A 25,161-nucleotide genomic window follows, 5' to 3' on the forward strand; every position below is an offset into this window, starting at 1 on the left:
TATATTCTAAAATTAAAAAAAACAACAAAACAACACTAAATGGAGACCACAATAATCAATAGGGCCCCTCTACTTCCATTTACACAACTGATTACCACATATTCTGTATAAGGAAGAAAAACTAACAGAACGAACATGGGACCGGAGCCTTATAGCACTAAATATTCACAAATACCAAGAGGGTGAAAGGAATGATAAAGGATCCGTCACCATGTCAAAGGTATCAGTTTTCCCTCTAATTTTATTCCTGCTGCTCCACCGAATATAGACTTTTTATTCGGCAATGTGGTTCCAGGGATACTGGCCTTTTTATTTCACGATACATTCTTCTGGTCTTTACCAAGGGGGAAAGTCCTCGGGGACACTTGGGTGCATCTTTAGGCTGAACTTCCCTTGGTAAAGTCCATAATATTCTAAGGGGCCCTCTGCACACTACGACATCGCAGGTGCGATGTCGGTTCGGTCAAATCAAAAGTAACGCACATCCGGCGTCGCAGGCGATATCGTAGTGTGCAAATCCTTTTACATACGATTAACGAGCGCAAAAGCGTCGTTATCGTATGATCGGCGTAGGGTCCGACATTTTCATAATGCCAGTGCAGCGACAGGTACGATGTTTCTCGTTCCTGCGGCAGCACACATCGCTGTGTGTGAAGCCGCAGGAGCGAGGAACATCTCCTTACCTGCGTCCCGGCTGCTATGCAGAAGGAAGGAGGTGGGCGGGATGTTTACATCCTGCTCATCTCCGCCCCTCCGCTGCTATTGGCTGCCTGCCGTGTGACGTCGCTGTGACGCCACACGACCCGCCCCCTTAGGAAGGAGGCGGATCGCCAGCCAGAGGGACGTCGCAGGGCAGGTAAGTGCGTGTGAAGCTGGCATAGCGATAATGTTCGCTACGCCAGCAATCACAAGATATCGCACCTGCGACGGGGACCATCGCTGAAGCATCGGTAACACATTGTTACCGATGTCGCAACGTGCAAAGCCCGCCTAAGAATATAAGAAGGCCCATATCTCTAGTGGGTGGATTAACCCCCCCCACCACACCCAAAAAAAATAGTGGGAATAAAACAGCAGACACTTCACCTGATGACAGGACCTTCTCTATGGCGGGCATTTCATATATAGTCTATGACAATAGCAAGTAAACTCTTGATTTCTGCATTAAGGTGCACAATTTACTGTCATTAATGATGAATCTGAGTGGAGACGTGCTGCCCAACCCCTTCTTCATCACTTTCACTTTTCTTACCACTCTCCTAAAGTGGTGGGAAGCAGATATCTGTAGAAATAAGGTCTGCACCAACCTCTGGCTCCAAGACATTGATAAAGCCCCCTCTGCCGGATCCACTCACCTGTAGGGAGGTATCAAACACCACAAGCTTGGAGCTGATGGGGATAAGATCGTAGCATTTATGGTTCTTCATAAACTTTGTATACACTTCACTGTCGGACTCTGGAGGATTAATAAACACAGGTGATACCCCTGGAGAGCTTTCTTCCTGAAATACTGACCACACAAGACACTGAGGATTCTCACCTTCTGAAGGAGAAACACATTTCCCTTCATCATTGTTTTCTATGACAACAGATCCCTGAAATACAGAATGATCGATGGGATTATTAGAAGCGTTATGCCCAAAACACTAAAGGCCCCTTTACACACAGACTTTCTAGCGATTCCACCAGCGATCCCAACCTGGCCGGGATCGCTACAAAGTCTCTGGTGAGTCTCCGGTGAGCTGTCAAACAGGCAGACCTGGCCAACGACGCAACAGCGATCCGTACCTGCAGAACGACCTAGCTAGTCATTGGGGACGTTGTAAAGCAGCTTTTTGAAAGGGAAGTCGCTAACGAAGTCGCTGTAAAGGCCCCTTTACACACAGACTTTCTAGCGATCATGCTACACAGCGGGAAACAAAGGACCAAAGAATGGTCCTGAGAGATGTGTAGTGATCCGCGAACTCACAGCAGGGGCCAGGTCGCTGATGTGTTTCACACACTACAATGTCGCTGGGGAGGTCGCTATTACGTCACAAAACCGGTGTCGTTACAGCGATGTCGTTTGCAATGTTGCAGTGTGTAAAGCCACCTTTAGTTGCCTGGGACGAGGCACTTGGCTATTGGTATCTTCTTTACAAGAGGGGAATGTTGTTAACTGGCGAATCGATGAGACCCCTCCAGTACTAGGTGGCAGCCCAAATGCCTACACTGCCCCTCCACATCCCACTCCTTCCAATGCCCATTCAGCAGATTGCTGAAAAACCTAATAACTATCCCCATTCTGTAGGATTTTCTTTTTAGGAAGGTTTCACCAATCAGACTTCTTGAACCCAAACCTACCGGCACCAATGGGGATGGAAACTGTTTGCCATCCAAATTCGATTTGTAAAGAGTTTGTCCCAACGACATGAATGTAGAGCAGCCCCTTCATTCTCAGCATAGGTAGGGGCCCAATTGTTGGTCACTCATGATTATTAAGTGGTGGCATTTTAAAGCTATACCGGTTGATAAATGTCTTATCGCTGGGGGACAGACTTTAGGGACCCCCATTGAGCCCAAGAATAAAGATCAAAAAGTCTCCCATGTGACTAGAGACGTGCATTCTCAGTAATGATAATCACCATAATGTGGAAATGTAAGGAGAAATGCAAGTTGTCGTCCATGACTTATTACATATAGAGATTCCTGGCAGAGCGGTGCACACAGAGGTGTCAGACCATGCTGCCTGTATCTACAGCGAGCCTGATAAAACATAACGGAGACTGAGCTCCTGGAAATGTGCTTAGACGGGGAGGTACTGGTGCGCTGTTTGAAGACCACTAATAAAGGTATAATGCTTCTAACTCTTTTTTTTGGCTCCGGACCGGAACCATCATATCAATTATATTAGTCCCATCCAGTATTATGTCAGATGAAGGTTCCGGTCCGAAGCCAAATACAGTTATGCGTATTGGAGACCAGTAATACACTCAAATTACTTCGTTAATGTGTTTTTTTCAGAACCCATGACAGCACCCCACGAGAGAGGGATCCGCCCTCAAGGACAGGAAACCTACAGGATAAAAATGGCCGGTTCCTCTCCCCGCATCAGTTGGATTACAGAGCATGAATGCACCTCCAGGAAACACATTCTTGTTAATGCAACATTAAGCACCATAACCCCTAAGGAGGATAACACCAAGTGGAACAGGGGAGAAACGAAAAGGTGACGAACCCTCAACGGGTGCTGTCATGGGTTCTGAAAAACCACATTACCAGTAAGTAATATGAGTGTTTTTCTGTCACCCATGACCGCACCCCACGAGAGAATTACAGAGAATATTAATTAGGGTGGGAGCACCGCCTGCAAAACCCGGCTACCAAAAGTGACATCAGAGCCCGAGAGATCCAGCCAATAGAAGGTAGAGGGCGAAGACCAGGTGGCTGCCTTACATATGTTTTCGATTGAAACATCAGATTTTCAGCCCAGGATGCTGCCATGTGGAATGAGCCTTAAGGTACTGTCACACATAACGAGATCGCTACCAAGATCGCAGCTGAGTCACCGGTTTGGTGACGCAGTAGCGATCCCGTTAGCTATCTTGTTATGTGTGACATCTACCAGCGATCAGGCCCCTGCTGTGAGATCTCTAGTCTTGCAGAATGGTCCAGGCCATTTTCTTCAAAGATGATGTCCTGCTGGGCAGGACACATCGCTGTGTTTGACACTGTGTGACAGGGTCACAGTGACTGCTGAGATCGTTATACAGGTCGCTACTGCGATCTGTATTATTCCTGCATCGCTGGTAAGATCTGACTGTGTGACATCTCACCTGCGACCTCCCAGCGATCCCCATCAGGTCGCATCGTTTTCGGGATCGCTGGTAAGTTGTTGTGTGTGACTGAGCCTTTAGGCTATGTTCACACTAGAAAAATGATTTTTCTTAAGAAATTTCTAAAGAGTGAAGGATTAGTGCACCTGCGTTAAAAAACGGACCAAAAACGCAGGTAAAAAAACGCAGTGTGTGAACATAGCCTTAAGCTACGCAGGAACCTCCCTACCGCTAGCTACATAGTCTAGGCTAATTGCGTCCCTGATCCATCTAGCTAAAGAGGATTTTGAGGCCCTGAACCCCCGTGCCGGCCCTGGTAGACTAAAAATAGTTATTTTTCTTTCCTCCAATCCTTAGTCACTGATAAGTATTGCAGTAAGCGTCTCCTTACATCCAAAGTATGTAACTTCCTTTATCATTGGTGGGATGTCTACAGAAAGTAGGGAGCATATAGAATTTAGAGACTACTTTTGAAAGGTAGGAGGGATCAGGCTTCATAATCATCCTGTCCTCCAGAATTGTGGTGAAAGGGGGGGGCTCTGTAGATAGTGCTTAAGTGTCACCCAAATCGTATAGCCGAGGTCAAGGCCACTAGGCCTGACCCCCCCCATGCGCAGCCCGGACAGAATATGGCCGCCAAATACTGACCCTCAAGCTGGCCACAGTAAAGCCTGCAGGGACTTACCCAGTTAATGCGCCGTGCAACCGCCAAGTGGTCACCCTGAGGCAGCGCGTCTCCATCGTGCTTAGTGTCAGGACCCGTCCGATGATGCGTCCCACGCATGCGCAGCCCCAGGAGACATGGCGGACGCCACTTCCAAGATAGTGGACCTCATAGACGCGCGTGTCGCCCGGAGCACTCAACACTAGGACGTGCCCTGGGCTTGCGTAACCTCGGGCCCACGCCAACAGTCCAGAGACCGGCAGCACAGAGACGCCGCTCACAGCAGAGGACCCTCTGGTCATGCTGCAGCGCTTCCAGCCACACAGCTTCTGAAGCTGGATCAGCCACCCCAAGCGCGCTGACCAGGTAGGAAAACAAAAGGGAGAGGGGGAAAAAAAAAATCCCGACAGAACCACCGTCCTGAGGGTCCTCCGTCACTGTCAAGGACAGGAAACCAATTGATGCGGGGAAAGGAACCACCCATTTTTATCCTGTAGGTTTCCTGTCCTTGAGGGCAGATCCCTCTCTTGTGGGGTACTGTCATGGGTGACAAAAAAATGGTATTTCATTTATGTTGAAGGCTTCACGCTTCTAGCAGCGCACCAGTACCTCCCTGTAGGCACTTTACTAACCCACTGAACCTCTGGACGGATACTCCTGGTTCTGCTTCTATTCCAGTAGTGGTATAATTGCGATATCACTGCTCCACTATAACGCCATCACAAAAACTCTCCCGGAAATGTGATCAGGCGTAGTGGAGAGAAATGTCATGTCACAATTGCCGTACTGAAGCCCTGTATTCCTGCAATGGATGAAGAAAAAAAAGGATCCTGAGCTCTAGGGCGAGCGCAGACTGCATCCACTTCACATCGCTAAATAGTCACACACTGCTGTGATGTGAACAAACTCGTGACCGTATTATATATTCACCTGAAATCAGATATGATTGAAACAATAGATTGAAGATACTAGAGAGTGTTAGGGTACCTTCACACTTTAGCGATGCAGCAGCGATCCCACCAGCGATCTGACCTGGTCAGGATCGCTGCTGAATCGCTACATGGTCGCTGGTGAGCTGTCAAACAGGCAGATCTCACCAGCGACCAGCCCCCAGCCAGCAGCGACGTGCAAGCGACGCTGCGCTTGCACGGAGCCGGCGTCTGGAAGCTGCGGACACTGGTAACTAAGGTAAACATCGGGTATGGTAACCCGATGTTTACCTTAGTTACCAGCTCACACCGCTTAACTTAGCGTGTGCAGGGAGCAGGAGCCGGCACTGGCAGCGTGAGAGCTGCGGAGGCTGGTAACGAAGGTAAATATCGGGTAACCACCTTGGTTACCCGATGTTTACCTTGGTTACAGCTTACCGCAGGCTGTCAGACGCCGACTCCTGCTGCCTGCACATTCAGGATTGTTGCTCTCTCGCTGTCACACACAGCGATGTGTGCTTATCAGCGGGAGAGCGACAATAAAAAAACGAACCAGGGCTGTGTGTAACTAGCAGCGATCTCACAGCAGGGGCCAGATCGCTGCTCAGTGTCACACACAGCGAGATCGCTAATGAGGTCACAAAAACCGTGACTCAGCAGCGATCTCAGTAGCAATCTCGCTGTGTGTGAAGTACCCCTTAGGGGTACTCCACACACAGCGAGATCGCTACTGAGACCGCTGCTGAGTCACGGGTTTTGTGACGCAGCAGTGACCTCATTAGCGATCTCGCTGTGTGTGACACTGAGCAGCGATCTGGCCCCTGCTGTGAGATCGCTGCTAGTTACACACAGCCCTGGTTCGTTTTTTTATTGTTGCTCTCCCGCTGATAAGCACACATCGCTTAACCAAGGTGGTTACCCGATATTTACCTTCGTTACCAGCCTCCGCAGCTCTCACGCTGCCAGTGCCGGCTCCTGCTCCCTGCACACGCTAAGCGGTGTGCGCTGGTAACTAAGGTAAACATCGGGTAACCATACCCGTTGTTTACCTTAGTTACCAGTGTCCGCAGCTTCCAGACGCCGGCTCCGTGCAAGCGCAGGGTCACTTGCACGTCGCTGCTGGCTGGGGGCTGGTCACTGGTTGCTGGTGAGATCTTCCTGTTTGACAGCTCACCAGCGACGCAGCAGCCAGGTCTGATCGCTGGTGGGATCGCTGCTGCGTCGCTAAAGTATGACGGTACCCTTAGCAGGACACAGGAGCATCAAGGGTAGACTCTGCACAGCCTACATGACGCAAATTTCATCCTGGGCACCGGAACAATCAGCAGCATTAATTGCCAGGCTGCAGATCACAAACCTGCAGGGCGTGGAGGAGATTATGTAAAATCTTATCAATGTGAATACAGAAATCCACAGCAAACATTCAGTCTGGTGAAATACACTGTGTAACCAAACCATGACACACCCAAAGGCAGAAACTGCTTCTCTGCAGGGGTTTGCACCAACATGCACATAGACCAATGATTATTGCAGATTTTTTTTTTTGGCTCCATTTTTTCCCATACGGATTTGGCAGCTTTTTTTTTTAAAGCAGAAATGACTTCTTTTTTTAAAATAATAATAATAAAAAAAAAAGCTTTCAATATAGTCCTGTACAGAAAAATGCAAAAAAAACCCCCACAAAACAATTCAATGGTTTTTAAACACACAATGGCCATGAATTATAAAATCACGTCCAGTGCTTGAACGGTTAGGCTATGTTCACACGTAGCATATTTTCATGCAGTCACGCTGCGTTCTGCACCGCAGCGTAACTGCAAGCGTCCTGTGTCCCCAGCACAATCTATGAAGATTGTGCATAATCCATGCTAATGTGGCGTATTAGAACGCAGCGCTTCGGTTGCTGCCAAAGAGTTGCGTTCTAAAAAGCAACATGTCACTTCTTTCATGTGCTTTGGATGCAGCCCCCGCTCGGTCTATGGGAGAGGCTGCATCCAGAGCGCATGAAATCGGCTTTTCATTACGGACTGTTTCTGCAGCGATTTGAAGCGCACGTGTGCTGTTCAAATCGCTGCAGAAATTTCTGCAGGGACAGAACGCAATGTGGGCACATAGGCTAAGTTCACACATTGCGTTCTTTTCTGCAGCAAAACCTGATCTCAAGGCAGTAAAAAGCTGTGTTTTGTCACCCATTGCTTTAATGGTGAAAAAGCAGCAAATCCGTTGAAAGAATTAGGTTGTCATAGCAGTGCGGGGGTCAGAGGATGACCCTGCCTCTACCATGACGTGTTTCCTGTGAATGCCGGCAGAGTGCTGGCACACACAGTAGCACAGCATTTCACCTGATCATAGCGATGCTGAATCATCGCTCTGATCAGAAACGATCGGTGTGTAGCCATAAAGTTCCCTAGGAGACTAGTAAAAAATATATATTTTTTTTTAAAGTTTTTAAAAAAAATATGGAAAAAAAAAATCTCTTAAAAGTTCAAATTACCCCAGATCCCAAAAGATGAGAATGCTACGGGGTCTCGAAAAACCGACAAAACCGCAAATTTTTATTTTTTTTTTTTACAAATTTCTGAATTTTTTTTCACTATTTAGATAAAAGTAAAATACATGTCTGGTATCTACGAACACGTACCGATCTGTGGAATCAATGCCAGGTGAGTTTTTTCAAAATAGTTAACACTGTATATGTAAAAAAACCCACAAAAACAGAACCCCACCGCCCTTAAAAAAAACAAAACAAAAACACAATTGTGCAATTTTTTTTTTTTGCTATTTCTCTGCACTTGGAATTTTTTTCCAGTACAATATGGGGCAGAATGAATGGTGGTATTTAAAAGTACAACCTGTCCCACAAAAAACAAGCGTTCATATGGCTATATAGACAGAAAAATAAAAACAAATTATGGCTCTTGGAAGAAAAAAAAAAATCTCCCGGGAATGAGGGGGGTAAAGCACAATATATTTTTTTTTTTTTTACATAAAAACCCTGTTCTGTCTTGAATAGAGGCTACACGGCGTCAGGTCACAGCTAGAGATCCCCGTGCGCCAGAATGAAGCAAGTGAAAGGCGTCACTGAATTGCAAGGTACCATGACAAGCAAATCACCTAAAATCCAAGGGTTGTGCTGGTGATTTGGCTGTCACCGCACCTTGCGGGTCACATTACGGCTCGTTCACTTGCGCTATGTTACGATGTAGCACCTGTGTACAGAAGTTTTTAACCCGCGCGCACCCAGTGTCATTGCTAAAGTCGCAACTTATCCCTAAAATAAGCAATACAGGTAAGGTACAAAGGAATATTCTGACAAAAATAAAGGCAAAAATGTCTGGTGAGCTCTGTTTAGAAACGTCCCCACAATCCAGGCATGCTGAGATTTAGACGCAGCGAGTCTCCTTAATGGGAGAACGCAGTGTCGGTGCCCACGATCAGGGCTCTGGGTGCTGCAGATTTTGGCTGTGTTCACATGCTGCGGCTCACCACGTCAGCTTACGCTTTGAAAAAAGAAGCACAGTGGACATGGGATTTCTATAAATCCATCCACTGCACAACAAAGCATTTTGGAAGCAGCGGAACCACAATCCAAAACGCCGCTATTCTTGAGCATGGGCACATACTCGAGGCCCTGTGCGCACACTGCGTTTTTTTGTTTTTGCTGCAGAAATTTCTTGAAAAAATGGTTGTAATCTTTCTGCAGACATTCCCCAGCAAAAGCTATGGAAAAAAAAAATAGCTGTGCGCACACTGCGTTTTTTTCTCAATAAGGCTGCTTTCACACATCTGGTTTTTGCAGTGCGGCTCAATCCGGCTAAAAAAAAATGGCTCCGTTGCATAAGTTTTTCCATGCAGCCCGTCCGTTTTCTGACGGATGCGGCTTGATTCTGAGCATGCGCAGTGCAAAAAAACGCATCTGGCGTCCATAGGCTTGCATTGTAAATCGCGCCGGAGGCGGTTTTTTCGCTGCACAAAAAAACGTGCCAGGCAACGTTACATCCGGCCACCGCATAGGCTAAATATGCCGCTTCCGGCAAAACCCGGATGCAACGCAAGGCCATGCGGCACAGACTTAATGCAAGTCTATGCGGAATAAACGCAACCAGCGGCAAAAAAAAAAACTGTTGCGTTTTTTTTTCTGCAAATTGCCGTGTTGTGCCGCTCAGCAAAATCCGGATGTGTGAAAGCAGCCTTCCATTCTTTCTTCAGAATTTCTTGAGAAAAAGAATGAGCATGTCACTTCTTTTCTGCAGGTACCTGCGTTTTTTGCCATAGATAATGGTAAAATAACGCAGGGACCAACCTACGGAAAAAAACGCATCAAAAACGCGGTAAAAACCCATGCATTTTTAGGTGCGTTATTGGAGTGTTTTGTTTAACGCAAGTGTGCTAATCTTTCAGGCTTAAGAAATTTCTTGAAAAAAAAATCTCTTTTCTAGTGCGCACAGGGCCTTAGAGTTACACCGGGGCCACACGGGGATTACTGCGATCCTCGCATGACACTCTGCTCACCAAGGCAGCACAGCAGGAGCAGAGTGTCATGAGAGTGTCCCTGCAACTGAGGTCCTATCGTGCAATTGGACCTCAGCTGCGGGGGGCGGGCCAGCACTGAGGAGGGGAGGGATTTATCTCCCTCTCTCCTCCGTAGTCGGCTATTGCCATTCTTGCTCTGCACGCGCAGTACACCGGTGAACTGCGAGTGCAGTGCGATTTTTCTCTCGCCCCATAGACTTGAATGGGTGCGAGAGAGTCTCGCATTGCAGTTGCAGCATGCTGCGATTGTTTTATCGGTCCGATTAGGGCTGAGAAAATAATCGTTCATGGGTGCTGACACACAGGCTAGAATTGGTCCGAGTGGAATGCGATGTTTTATCACACTCCACTCGCACCGTTTTTCTCACCGTGTGGCTTAGGCCTTAAGGATGCTTCCCCTATTACAAGTGACCACTAGGATATACAAACATCTGACACTTTGGCTCCTTCTATCTATGTCCCACCCATACATCCAGGCTCCCAGCAAATTTTCTTGAAATTGCACCATGCCGCTGTGGTTCTGAGCGTCGCTCTTAACGGGGGTGCCAGAAGTTCCCCACCTAGCAATCTCCATGATATAGGAAGATTTCCTTTAAAAAGGGGAATTGTAAATAAATCCCATCTGAGAAAATTGTGACCCTGCTTATAGTATAGCAGCAGCAGAACTAGGATTTGTCTCCACACAATGCATTTCTAAATGCCGTCAAATACTGATTGGGCCCGAATGTGGAACCTTGCTTGGGGCTCATTCAGATATGCGCTTTTTTTTTTAAGTCCAAGCTGTGCTTTTTCCACAGACAGAAAAGTTAATGGGGCCATTCACATGTCCATGATGCTTGGATCGGAGGTCCGTTAGTGAGCCAAGTGTCACATCAAAAACTGCAATGCAAGTCTATGGGGGGTCCATGAGAAATTAGGCAACACTTGGATGTCATCTGTGCACTGTCAGATATTCGAGGTCTCTTGGTTTCGCATTTGAGAAAAACTGATAAAACAGTAATAATTTACACTGACCAAACTTGATGAAAGGTGGACAGATAAGATCATACGAGAAGAGCACTGCAATGTGAAGGAACCACAAGTCTAGAGCCACTGGTGTGCGGAGCAGCAGCCGACCGATCCAACAGGGTGGGAGGTCTAATTATATCCACCAGTGGGGGCTTCAAAAAGACACTCACGATTTATTCTTTGAAACCTTTTCTTTCTTCATTGCACATGAATATTAATTTCAGTAGGTTTTCCACTCTTAGGCCTTGTGCGCACTGGGAAATGGAATTTTCTTGAGAAAATTCCGCATGCTCTCAAAGATTACCGCACCCGCGGTAAAAAACCGCGGGAAACCGCACCCGAAAACCGCATGCGGTTTGCCGCGGTTTTACCACGGTATTATTCGCAGTATTGCCGCGGTTTTGCCGCGTGCAGGTTGGGATGTGCTTTATTGCATTCAATGCAATAAAGCACATTGAAAAAAAAAAAAAGTCATTTAATTCTGAGATAGTAGATAGACAGAAGAATAGATAGAGGGATAGATAGATGACAGATCGCTGCATTTCCCACGGTCGGCAGTGAGTTCACATTACCGGCCGTGGGAAATGACCGGTAATTACCTCTGCTGTCTGCTACTTTCATTCAGCACTGTGTCTGTGACAGTCGCGGCTGGATGGAAGCAGCGCAGGACCTGTGGATTACGCCGGAGCTTTGGTGCGGGAGGGGTTAATAAAAGGGTGAACGAGGCTTGTTTGTTTTATTTAAAATAAAGGATTTTTCGGTGTCTGTGTTTTTTTCACTTTACTTACGGGTTGATCATGTCAGCTGTCTCATAGACGCTGCCATGATCAAGCCTGGAGTTAATGGCGGTGGTCCCTCACCATCATTAACCCCTTGTATTACCTTGCTGCCACTGCTACACGGTGGCAAGAAGAGCCGAGGACACACCGGTAGTGCCGCATAATGCATGCGACAGTGCCGGGGCAGCTGCGGCTGATATTCTCGGCTGCCGGAGGGGGAGTGAGGTGGGGGACATTATCCCTGCCCCTCGCCCTCCCCAGCCTGAGAATACCGGGCCGCCGCTGTGTGCTTACCTCGGCTGGAAGGTAAAGATACAGCGGAGCCCACGTTCTTTGTTTTCTATATTTCCGTTTTCTATCTATGTGTGTTCTATGTGTCTGTGTCTAGGTGTTCTGTGTCTGTGATGTCTGTGTCTGTGATGTGTGTGTGTTTACTCTCTGCACGGCTTCCTCTTCCTGTAATGACATCACTTCCCTGCAAAACCGCAGACAGGCGATGCACATTACCGGAGGTAAACCGCGAAATACCGCAGGGAATACCGCAGGAAAACGCAGTGAACCGCACAGAATTTGCTGCCTGCGTTATTCCCTGCGGGATTTCATGATTAACATCGGAGTCAATGGAGTGAAATCCCGCAGCGATGTGCGGAAAAGAAGTGACATGCAGCTGTCAAATTCCGCCCAGTGCGCACAGGATTTTTTTTCTCCATAGGATTTGCTGGTGATTCACTGCAGAGATGTTATGAACATTTTCTGCAGCGAAACATGCAGCAAATCCGCGGAAAATCCGCGGCAAAATCCGGTAAGTGCGCACATAGCCTAATGAAACAGAAGCCATATACTTAGGTAAGAAACATTAGATTTGGGGGAAAAGGGAGGAGGGAGGGGGTCGGGGGTCGGTCACCAAGAACTTTCCTGATCAGCTCAAGCACCAGCCTCATATACACATGGTGGTGACCCACAACAGCACAGGTATGTACTCTATGCCATAGCTGCTGGAGAGCGGCAGATCAGCATCAATTCTCTGTTACGGCCCCTGCAGTGGACGGAGCGGTGCTGAGCTGCACACGGTTTACATCCAGTGCCACTAGAACTGATAAGCGCTGATCTGTGGGAGCACAGTATGACCCCCCCACTAATCTGATATTTATGACTGTTGCTAAGGCCTTGTGCGCACACTGCGTTTTTTACCCGCGGTTTTGCTGCAGAAATTTCTTGAGAAATGTTTGTAATCTTTCTGCAGACATTCCCCAGCAAAACCTATGGGGGGGGGGAAAAAATAGCTGTGCACACACTGCGTTATTTTTCTCAAGAACATTCTTTCTGCAGAATTTGAGAAAATTTCTTGAGAAAATGTGCATGTCACTTTTTTTCCCGCAGGTACCTGCGGTTTTTGCCATAGATAACGGAAAATCCGGGGCAAATACGCGGGTGCGATTTTACTGCGATTTTTACCGCGGGTGCGGAATTCTTTCAGAGGGTCCGTTTTTTTCTTAAGAAAATGGCACTTTCTAGTGCGCACATAGCCTAAAGATGAATCTTCAGTATAAGGCTACGTGCACACGCTGCGTTTTTATGACGCTGCGTTTTTGGCCGCTAAAAACGCACCCGCGGCATAAAAAGCATGCGTTTTTACCGTGATTTGGTGCGTTTTTGATCTCTGTGTTTTTCTAATGCATTGCATGAGGGGGGGGGGGGGGGAGCAGAAAAACAACAGGAAAGAATTGACATGTCCATTTTTTTTAAGCTAAAAAACGCAGCTTAAAAAAAAAGTTGTGTGAGGACAGCAAAAATGAAAACTCAGACTTTGCTGGGGAAGCAAAGTCATGCAGTTTTGAGGCCAAAACCTCACCCGAAAAATGCGCAAAAAAAGCACTGTGTGCACATAGCCTAAAAGGGTGCTTCACACGCAGCGAGATCACTATCGAAATTGCTGCTACGTCACGGTTTTGGTGACGCAGCAGTGACCTCATTAGTGCATTAGTGATCTCGCTGTGTGTGACATTGAGCAGCGATCTGGCCCCTGCTGCGAGATCGCTGCTCGTTACACACAGCCCTGATTCGTTTTCTTCAAAGGCGCTCTCCCGCTGTGACGCACAGATCGCTGTGTGTGACAGCGAGAGAGCAACGAAATGAAGCGAGCAGAGAGCAGGAGCCGGCGTCTGCGGTAAGCTGTAACCAAGGTAGACATCGGGTAACCAAGGGAAGCCCTTTCCCTGGTTACCCGATATTTACCTTCGTTACCAGCCTCCGCCGCTCTCGATGCCAGTGCCGGCTCCCTGCTCTCTGCACATGTAGCGACGTTATGATCGCTGCTGCGTCGCTGTGTTTTACAAGGTCGCTGTTACGTCACAGAAAATGGTGACGTAACAGCGACATTGTTGTCGCTATGTGTGAACCCAGCCTAAGACCGAACAAGTGATTATCACAAAATCACTATCTAGAATAGACTGCTATTCATCCACGTACATGGCTTTTCCTCGCGGGATAAGAGATTAATGATGGTCACTGGAAGATCCCTCAGAACCAGTAGAGAAAGGCTCGAGCACACCTCCTCCTCCTTCCTGTAATTGCATTCAAGGAAGGAAATGTCTAGCAGCGTACTCTGCTCTGTTCAAGCTTCTCAGGAGAATTGGGGGCCAGGGACCCCCAGCAATCAGATATTTACCATGTATGATGTAGACAGTATAAGTGACCTTTATGTGACGACCTCCAGATGGAAATGGTCAGTGGCAGACCTGTAATAATCAGCGGGGGGTTTAGGAATTGTCTGCTGGGGACCGTTGGATATTTCATTCTCCGTAGAGAAGAGCACACACAGCACAAGACCAGTCATTACCAGTGATCCCGGGCTGATGGCAGCCCCCATGCAGCGGTGGAATCCGCGCCTGACAGCCCATATGCACCTTATTCACTACATATGTGCTACTGATGAAGGTCCAAATAGGACCAAAAACGTTCTAAAGCACATAAATAAATTTTCATGCAAAGCATTTTGGGAGTGCCTTGTCTATCTTTCACTTTATGTACACAGTATATAGACCAGTCATTACCAGTGATCCCGGGCTGTACACAGTATATAGACCAGTCATTACCAGTGATCCCGGGCTGTACACAGTATATAGACCAGTCATTACCAGTGATCCCGGGCTGTACACAGTATATAGACCAGTCATTACCAGTGATCCCGGGCTGTACACAGTATATAGACCAGTCATTACCAGTGATCCCGGGCTGCACACAGTATATAGACCAGTCATTACCAGTGATCCCGGGCTGCACACAGTATAGACCAGTCATTACCAGTGATCCCAGGCTGTACACAGTATATAGCCCAGTCATTACCAGTGATCCCGGGCTGCACACAGTATATAGACCAGTCATTACCAGTGATCCCGGGCTGTACACAGTATATAGACCAGTCATTACCAGTGATCCCAGGCTGTACACAGTATATAGACCAGTCATTACCAGTGATCCCGGGCTGTACACAGTATATAGACCAGTCATCCCGGGCTGTACACAGTATAGACCAGTCATTACCAGTGATCCCGGGCTGTACACAGTATATAGCCCAGTCATTACCAGTGATCCCAGGCTGTACACAGTATATAGACCAGTCATTACCAGTGATCCCGGGCTGTACACAGTATATAGACCAGTCATTACCGGTGATCCCGGGCTGTACACAGTATATAGACCAGTCATTACCGGTGATCCCGGGCTGTACACAGTATATAGCCCAGTCATTACCAGTGATCCCGGGCTGTACACAGTATATAGACCAGTCATTACCAGTGATCCGGGCTGTACACAGTATATAGACCAGTCATTACCAGTGATCCCGGGCTGTACACAGTATAGACCAGTCATTACCAGCGATCCCGGGCTGTGCACAGTATAGACCAGTCATTACCAGTGATCCCGGGCTGTACACAGTATATAGACCAGTCATTACCAGTGATCCCGGGCTGCACACAGTATATAGACCAGTCATTACCAGTGATCCCGGGCTGTACACAGTATAGACCAGTCAGTACCAGTGATCCCGGGCTGGACACAGTATATAGACCAGTCATTACCAGTGATCCCGGGCTGTACACAGTATATAGCCCAGTCATTACCAGTGATCCCGGGCTGTACACAGTATAGACCAGTCATTACCAGTGATCCCGGGCTGTACACAGTATAGACCAGTCATTACCAGTGATCCCGGGCTGTACACAGTATATAGACCAGTCATTACCAGTGATCCCGGGCTGTACACAGTATATAGACCAGTCATTACCAGTGATCCCGGGCTGTACACAGTATATAGACCAGTCATTACCAGTGATCCCGGGCTGTACACAGTATATAGACCAGTCATTACCAGTGATCCCGGGCTGTACACAGTATATAGACCAGTCATTACCAGTGATCCCGGGCTGTACACAGTATATAGACCAGTCATTACCAGTGATCCCAGGCTGTACACAGTATATAGACCAGTCATTACCAGTGATCCCGGGCTGCACACAGTATAGACCAGTCATTACCAGTGATACCGGGCTGTACACAGTATATAGACCAGTCATTACCAGTGATCCCGGGCTGTACACAGTATATAGACCAGTCATTACCAGTGATCCCGGGCTGTACACAGTATATAGACCAGTCATTACCAGTGATCCCGGGCTGTACACAGTATATAGACCAGTCATTACCAGTGATCCCGGGCTGCACACAGTATAGACCAGTCATTACCAGTGATCCCGGGCTGTACACAGTATATAGCCCAGTCATTACCAGTGATCCCGGGCTGTACACAGTATAGACCAGTCATTACCAGTGATCCCGGGCTGTACACAGTATATAGACCAGTCATTACCAGTGATCCCGGGCTGTACACAGTATATAGACCAGTCATTACCAGTGATCCCGGGCTGTACACAGTATATAGACCAGTCATTACCAGTGATCCCGGGCTGTACACAGTATATAGACCAGTCATTACCAGTGATCCCGGGCTGTACACAGTATATGGACCAGTCATTACCAGTGATCCCGGGCTGTACACAGTATATAGACCAGTCATTACCAGTGATCCCGGGCTGCACACAGTATATAGACCAGTCATTACCAGTGATCCCGAGCTGCACACAGTATAGACCAGTCATTACCAGTGATCCCGGGCTGCACACAGTATATAGACCAGTCATTACCAGTGATCCCGGGCTGTGCACAGTATATAGACCAGTCATTACCAGTGATCCCGGGCTGTACACAGTATAGACCAGTCATTACCAGTGATCCCGGGCTGTACACAGTATAGACCAGTCATTACCAGCGATCCCGGGCTGTGCACAGTATAGACCAGTCATTACCAGTGATCCCGGGCTGTACACAGTATATAGACCAGTCATTACCAGTGATCCCGGGCTGCACACAGTATATAGACCAGTCATTACCAGTGATCCCGGGCTGTACACAGTATAGACCAGTCAGTACCAGTGATCCCGGGCTGGACACAGTATATAGACCAGTCATTACCAGTGATCCCGGGCTGTACACAGTATATAGCCCAGTCATTACCAGTGATCCCGGGCTGTACACAGTATAGACCAGTCATTACCAGTGATCCCGGGCTGTACACAGTATATAGACCAGTCATTACCAGTGATCCCGGGCTGTACACAGTATATAGACCAGTCATTACCAGTGATCCCGGGCTGTACACAGTATATAGACCAGTCATTACCAGTGATCCCGGGCTGTACACAGTATATAGACCAGTCATTACCAGTGATCCCGGGCTGTACACAGTATATAGACCAGTCATTACCAGTGATCCCGGGCTGTACACAGTATATAGACCAGTCATTACCAGTGATCCCAGGCTGTACACAGTATATAGACCAGTCATTACCAGTGATCCCGGGCTGCACACAGTATAGACCAGTCATTACCAGTGATACCGGGCTGTACACAGTATATAGACCAGTCATTACCAGTGATCCCGGGCTGTACACAGTATATAGACCAGTCATTACCAGTGATCCCGGGCTGTACACAGTATATAGACCAGTCATTACCAGTGATCCCGGGCTGTACACAGTATATAGACCAGTCATTACCAGTGATCCCGGGCTGCACACAGTATAGACCAGTCATTACCAGTGATCCCGGGCTGTACACAGTATATAGCCCAGTCATTACCAGTGATCCCGGGCTGTACACAGTATAGACCAGTCATTACCAGTGATCCCGGGCTGTACACAGTATATAGACCAGTCATTACCAGTGATCCCGGGCTGTACACAGTATATAGACCAGTCATTACCAGTGATCCCGGGCTGTACACAGTATATAGACCAGTCATTACCAGTGATCCCGGGCTGTACACAGTATATAGACCAGTCATTACCAGTGATCCCGGGCTGTACACAGTATATAGACCAGTCATTACCAGTGATCCCGGGCTGTACACAGTATATAGACCAGTCATTACCAGTGATCCCGGGCTGTACACAGTATATGGACCAGTCATTACCAGTGATCCCGGGCTGTACACAGTATATAGACCAGTCATTACCAGTGATCCCGGGCTGCACACAGTATATAGACCAGTCATTACCAGTGATCCCGGGCTGCACACAGTATATAGACCAGTCATTACCAGTGATCCCGAGCTGCACACAGTATAGACCAGTCATTACCAGTGATCCCGGGCTGCACACAGTATATAGACCAGTCATTACCAGTGATCCCGGGCTGTGCACAGTATATAGACCAGTCATTACCAGTGATCCCGGGCTGTACACAGTATAGACCAGTCATTACCAGTGATCCCGGGCTGTACACAGTATAGACCAGTCATTACCAGTGATCCCGGGCTGCACACAGTATAGACCAGTCATTACCAGTGATCCCGGGCTGCACACAATGTATTAGTGCTACATGAAGTTTGGCCGCTCTCGCTTTGGGTGGCACAAGCTGTCGCCGCCCTCCACAGCCGCAGCTCCCGCTTCCTCTGATAAAAGCCGCACAGTGACAGTGAGCGGAAGTGTGGCTCCCGCCAGCCACCGTCCATGCAGCACACCAAGAAATGGGACCGGCGAGCAGACGCGCCTTCTCCGTGCCCATCCCCCAGCCCAGGTCGCCGCGAGTGTGGCGCTCAGCTCAGTCAGACTCACCGAATCCATTGCGGCCTCTTCATCAGACAACACACCGCAGACAACTTCCGCCCTTAACCCAAATAAACTTCCGCCCTCGCGACGTCACATCCTTTACCGGGGGCGCGCGGCCGCCATCTTTGTTGGGGCACAGTTAACCACTACATCACCGGTGAGTACAAGTAACACGTGACGGAAATAACTCCCGCACCTCAATGTATTTAAAATGCATTTTTATTTGTCCTTTAAAAACAAACCAAAAGAAGCAATTAAGCTTTTCTTACTTGCCTCTTTCACATAAATTATATACATTTCAAAATTATATTCAATACAAAACATGCCACGTACAAGTTTTTATTTTATTTTTTTTTTAAAAAAAGGAATAATTTTATGTTTTCTACGAAGGACAAATCTTCTGTACAGAATCCTCACCGCACAAATTACAGCTCCCTATGGAATCTCGTCACAAAAAAAGGGAAATGGTGAAAGGAAAGAGGGAAAGAAAGCATGAAAAAACGAGACCAAATAAAACCCCAAAAAACACGGCAAATTAAAGTGTTTGTACAAGCGGGGGAGGGGAGAATAAAATCAAGTATTCAAGCACGGGTTTGGATTATAGTTTATATATATATTTATATATATATAAAAAGACAAAATAAAAACTGTATAGGGTTTACCTAAAAGCTACATTACAATATGTCATATCTAGAATAAGAGCGCCGGCGGGGGGAGGGGGGGTCCGCCGGCTTCCAATGAAAAGGTCGAGGAGATTTCCAAATTTATGGTTAAAAATTAAAAAAAAAATTAATAATCATTTCAAATTTTCAGGCTTTTCATAGTGTCCAGTGGTTTCTCAATAATACGGTGTCCGACTATGCACAACATTTAATTTTTTAGGTTATTTTTTTTTTCTTGTATCGTTTATTTACATTTCTCTTTATTTTGTACAATTTTGCAGCTTTTAAACAGTTGTGGAAGCAGCTTTGTGTTAAAAAGCAACAGCACTTAATTTCTATCATATTCACACTAGGTTTGATTTTAAATGCCCTTGGATGCTGATCGCCGTTGATTCCTTGCTTTATTTTTTTTTTTGTTTTTTTTTTCTCTTTGTGCGCTCAATCACCTTAACTAATTGGGGGGGGGAGGGAACATCTCACTGTGGGATGGCAAGGGTAGAAGTTGACTCTGCTCCCGCGCAGAGAGCTTTAGGAACAAATCTAGTATGGAAGCCAGAGGATTGTGACCCGCTCCGTCCTGGATGAGCATTTCGGACCGTCACTGCGCTTGAACCGGTTCTATAGAATAGGATTATTGTTGATCACAAAGCACGTAGCATAGACCGAGATCTAGGACACCATGCCAGTCATAGAAAATGACCCTGTACTTCCCTCGCAAGGCTGTAATACATAAATATAATTACATGTACAAATAAATAACGCCCCTTCACCTATTCCCACCCCGTGTACTGTGCTAACAAAAATAATAATAATCAGGATATGGATTACATATATTGGAGAGAAGAACAGCAGCTTTAGAATATAGGTGGGAAAAAAAATGGAAAAAAAAAAATCACGGCCAGGCAAGACGCAGCAGTGCATTTCTAAACCAGACTTCCGAATGAGCCTATGGCGACCAAATATGATAGCGCCCTTCCTCACCCCACTAGGGTCTTTACAGAAATACTGTGATTAGAGTCATGAAACGCACAGTTTTTTTTCTATTTTTTTTGTGTTTTTTTTCCTTTTTTTTTAAAGAATATAAACCAAGGTAAAACATACAGTCACACACATACATCTGCCATTAAAAGTAGTTTACCCCATGACAAATTAGGTGTTTCCACTACACTTCATATTCCATATACTGTATAGAGAAGGGTGAGGGTTCAGGCACAGAATAGGGGGGAGAATATGGATTGCTTAGGACAGACCACAAGCAGGCAGTTAGCAGAAAACACGATCCTTAGTGCACTCCTACCTGCTCGGAGCCACATTTCATGGCCGAGAAGCAGGTCAAAAAGCTTCAGTTGAGGGGGGTCAAAAATATAAAAGAAAAAATTAGTCGTGACCGTCTGGGATGGTTGGTTTAGGTTTTCATTACAGTCCCATGGTAAGAGCTGTATCCATGTTTATGAGGTGCTATCTATTTTAGATTGCCGTGGGAGTGTCACATATACACATTAGTATCCAACAGGCAGATGAGGTAGGTGCTGGCCAGGTGCCTCTGGGATTGGGTAGCTGTGACAGGTAACAGTCAAGGGACTGTCTCTTGCGCTCATCGAAAGCATCTCCTGTGCTCTTTATTCTGCAGTCTTATGTGCTCTCTTTCGCGCTCGGAGGGTCCTGTAGATTTAGGATTGTCAAACTGCTTTGTTAACTAATGACTATTATTTTTTTTCTCTTTTTATGTACTCTCGTTTACTTTGAGAAGATAGCGCAAAATATTCATTTAGGTAAAAACAAAAAAGAAAAAAAAAATGGAGAACCAAAAAAAAAACCACCTTCCCTCCTGGTTAGAGCATTTGTTACTTGGAGGAGGAAAGTGGTGTTGCACTAAACATATGCCCCGCTATAATGTGGAGGGAATGTTCTCTGCAGATGAGCGTCCTCTTGCAGTTTCTTCCATCCACTACAGTACAAGCCTTCGGACATAGTAACATCGCCACCCCTTCTATCATCACGATGCAGTAAGCATGTATAACTGTGGCCACCAAGGCTTCCAAACAGAACATGATGAGGCGATGGTAGTGACACACGTTGATATTCTGTGCTCGGCTCCGAGGCTTTTCATAGACAGGGCACGTTAATGAGGGATGACTGGAGGCAGTTGAAGTTCACCGTGTTCAATTCATCCATTTGCGGCAGTTCCATGCCCCGCAGTGACATGGAATCTTGTGCTGATCATCTTCAAAGTCAAATTGGTAGTCATAGGTGAGCTAGAAGAGGAAAGATACAGGAGAAGTGTCACAATTTTGCAGTGTCTCATATTTATAATAAAATTAAAACCATGTTACTCTTAAGACCTGTCACTTGCTCCGAAAAGTTTAAATACTTTGTAAAAATGCCTGAGCCCTCCTAGTTCTGCCGCTTTTTTCCGTTTTGCGCGGTGAAGCTCCATTAGGCCACGTGCACACATTGAGTATCTGGTAAGGTTTTTCACCTCAGTATTGGTAAGCCAAAACCAGGAGTGGGTAAAACATACAGAAGTGGTGCCCGTGTTTCTATTATACGTTTCCTCTGATTGTTTGACTCCTTGTTTTGGCTACAAATACTGAGGTATAAAAACCACCAAATACTCGACGTGTGCACATGGCCTTATAGAGATATTCACATTTGTTTCTTCTAGAGCTCAGTATGAGAAACCCCTGCTTGCAGCCAAGTGGGCATCTCTTCAGTTTTCTCTCGGGGCCATGCACTTTCATCCCTTCCTCTGAAGTGCCGCAAAGCAGCATCATAGGAGAGGGGTGAACATACATGACCCCAAAGAAGACTTAAAAGAAATCTGTCACCCTTTTGAGGTTTTTCAGGTATTAATATGGGCATACAGGTGAGATTTAGGCTACTTTCACACTTGCGCTGGACGGCTTCCGTTGCTATCCGCAGCCTTGAGGAATTACGGTAACCGTTGAAGGAAACAGTTTTATTCCTCATAGACTTCTATTAGCTACGGATAGCAACGGATGGTCTTGCGTTGCATCCGCTGCAAGATGCAGCGTTGTTATTCTAACGCTGTGTCGGGTGGAAGGAACACTGCATGTTTTTTGTGTCGTTAAAATAGCGCACCTTGACGGATTCCGTTGGAATCCACCACAGTGATAATGTTTGTCTATAGTAGGGGATTCCGCCGCTATGCACTGAACGGCGGAATCCGCTGACGGATTCCGTCACGTTCTACTGCGCATGCTCAGCATGTCTAGCATAACAATCAAAATCGTTTAAAATCACTCCTGGTCTCGTTAACCCCCTCTCTCATACTCACTGATCAGCTGTCACAAAGCTCCGGCAGCTTTTCCGCTTTTGAAAAAGCCGGCCGCTCATTATTCCATCTAGTATTCACTGCTTCCCCCGCCCACCGGCGCGCCTATGATTGGTTGCAGTCAGACCCACCCCCACGCTGAGTGACAGCTGTCTCACTGCAATTAATCACAGCCGCCGGTGGGCGGGTCTATATCGTGCAGTACAATAAATAAATATTTAAAAAAAACTGCGTGCGGTCCCCCCAATTTTGATACCAGCCAACATAAAGCCACACGGCTGAAGGCTGGTATTCTCAGGATGGGGATCCCCACGTTATGGGGAGCCCCCCAGCCTAAAAATATCAGCCAGCAGCCGCCCGGAATTGCTGCATCCATTAGATGCGACAGTCCCGGGACTCTACCCGGCTCATCCCGAATTGCCCTGGTGCGGTGGCAGTCGAGGTAATAAGGAGTTAATGGCAGTAGCCCATAGCTGCCACTAAGTCCTAGGTTAATCATGGCAGGTGTCTATGAGACACATTCCATGATTAACCTGTAAGTGAAAGTAAATAAACACATACACCCGAAAGAAAATCCTTTATTTGGAATAAAAGACAACAAAACCCACCCTCTTTCACCAATTTATTAAAATCCCCAAATACCCCTCCAGGTCCGTCGTAATCCACACGAGGTCCCGTGACGCATCCAGCTCTGCTACATGAAGCTGACAGGAGCGGCTGTAGAACACCGTCGCTCCTGTGAGCTCCACGTAGCAACTGAAGTGAATCGCGCTGTCAGCGGGGACGTCACTGAGGTAGTGCCGGTGTGTGCGCAGTGATGATGAGTGCGGTAGTGCGTGCGTGCGGTGATGATTTGGGCTGTAGTGTCGGGATGTGTGCGGTGAAGATGAGGGCTGTAGTGTCGGGGTGCGTGCGGTGAAGATGAGGGCTGTAGTGTCGGGGTGTGTGCGGTGAAGATGAAAGCTGTAGTGTCGGGGGGTGTGCGGTGAAGATGAGGGCTCTCTCTCTGCTAAAGAAAGCTTAACGCAACGCATTATTTCACTGGAATCCGTTGCCTTTATTATCACACTTTTTGCAAGGCATCCGACACATGCGTTAAGCCCGCTTTACACGCTACAATATATCTTACGATGTGTCGGCAGGGTCACGTCGTAAGTGACGCACATCCGGCATCGTAAGGTACATTGTAGTGTGTGATAGGTACGTGCGATTGCGCTTGAACGAAAATCCGTTCATCGCATGCACATCAATTTATGAGAAATGAATGAACGTGCGGTTGTGCAATGTTCCCGAGGCAGCACACATCGCAGTGTGTGACACCCCGGCAACATTGAACAACAGCTTACCTCAGTCCGCGGCTCCCGCCGACAATGCGGAAGGAAGGAGGTGGGTGGGATGTTTACGTCCCGCTCATCTCCGCCCCTCTGCTTCTATTGGCCGGCTGCCGCGTGACGTCGATGTGACGCCGAACGTCCCTCCCACTCCAGGAAGTGGACGTTCGTCGCCCACGGCGAGGTCGTATGGACGGGTAAGTACGTGTGACGGGGGTTAATCGTTTGTGCAGCACATTCAACAAATTGAATGTGCTGCACATACGATGGGGGCGGTTACGATCGCATACGATATCGTATGCAAAATCGTAATATGTAAAGCAGGCTTTACACAACGCATTGTGACGGATGCCGTTCAACGCAAGTGTGAAAGTAGCCTTAGTCATACCTGTATGCCTCCTGGATGATGGCTTATTCAGGCCTTGTGCACACGCTGCGTTTTTTTGCGACGTTTTGCCACATTTTTTGGATGCAGTTATGGTACCAAAACTGCATGCATTTCCTTCCCCAGCAAAGTCTGAGATTTCATTTTTGCTGTGCGCATGTTGCAGGTTTTATTGGTTGCATCTTTGTGGTGACCACAAAAATGGAGCATGTAAATTATTTTTGAGCTTTGTCCCTGCGTTTCAGAGGACTGGCAGGGGATTGATCCCTAGTATCTGACCAGATGCTGGTCCCCATATAAAGTCTATGGGGGCCAGAATCCGGCACAAAGGGTTGGAGCAAGCGCTTCATACTTACTGATTCGCCGGGGCAGCTGTCACACTGCTCCTGCAGCCTCTCATTCTTCTTCCTGGGCCGCTCATTAGGCTCATACATATTCACTGCTTTCCCCGCCCACTGGCGTCTAATTGGTTGCAGTCAGACGAGGCTCCACGCTGAGTGACAGCATGTCTGAGGTTTCCAATCACAGGCACCAATGGGCGGGTCTATATCATACAGTAAGAATAAATAAAAATTGGTGTAGGATCCCACC

General features: G+C 47.3%; 2 protein-coding genes across 3 annotated transcripts in view; both read right to left on the reverse strand.

Moving 5' to 3' along the window:
- PRKAG1 (protein kinase AMP-activated non-catalytic subunit gamma 1) overlaps positions 1-18,965 on the reverse strand; it is a 61,372-nt gene extending 42,407 nt beyond the window's left edge. The window contains exons 1-3 of one of the 2 annotated variants that reach the window (XM_075334406.1): positions 18,904-18,965; positions 1,541-1,595; positions 1,356-1,456 (exon numbers count right to left, since the gene is read on the reverse strand). In XM_075334406.1, coding sequence (XP_075190521.1) covers positions 1,356-1,456; positions 1,541-1,595; positions 18,904-18,912 — 165 coding nt within the window. In that variant the 5' untranslated portion in view covers positions 18,913-18,965. Of the gene's footprint in view, positions 1-1,355; positions 1,457-1,540; positions 1,596-18,630; positions 18,734-18,903 lie in introns of those variants that run through there. The other variant, XM_075334408.1, reaches the window with a different exon arrangement.
- A 163-nt stretch (positions 18,966-19,128) lies between these two features.
- KMT2D (lysine methyltransferase 2D) overlaps positions 19,129-25,161 on the reverse strand; it is a 385,659-nt gene continuing 379,626 nt past the window's right edge. The window contains exon 53 of the mRNA XM_075333879.1: positions 19,129-21,814. Coding sequence (XP_075189994.1) covers positions 21,722-21,814 — 93 coding nt within the window. The 3' untranslated portion in view covers positions 19,129-21,721. The remainder of the gene's footprint in view (positions 21,815-25,161) is intronic.

Source organism: Anomaloglossus baeobatrachus, chromosome 2, assembly GCF_048569485.1.
Source record: "Anomaloglossus baeobatrachus isolate aAnoBae1 chromosome 2, aAnoBae1.hap1, whole genome shotgun sequence".
NCBI lineage: Eukaryota > Metazoa > Chordata > Amphibia > Anura > Aromobatidae > Anomaloglossus > Anomaloglossus baeobatrachus.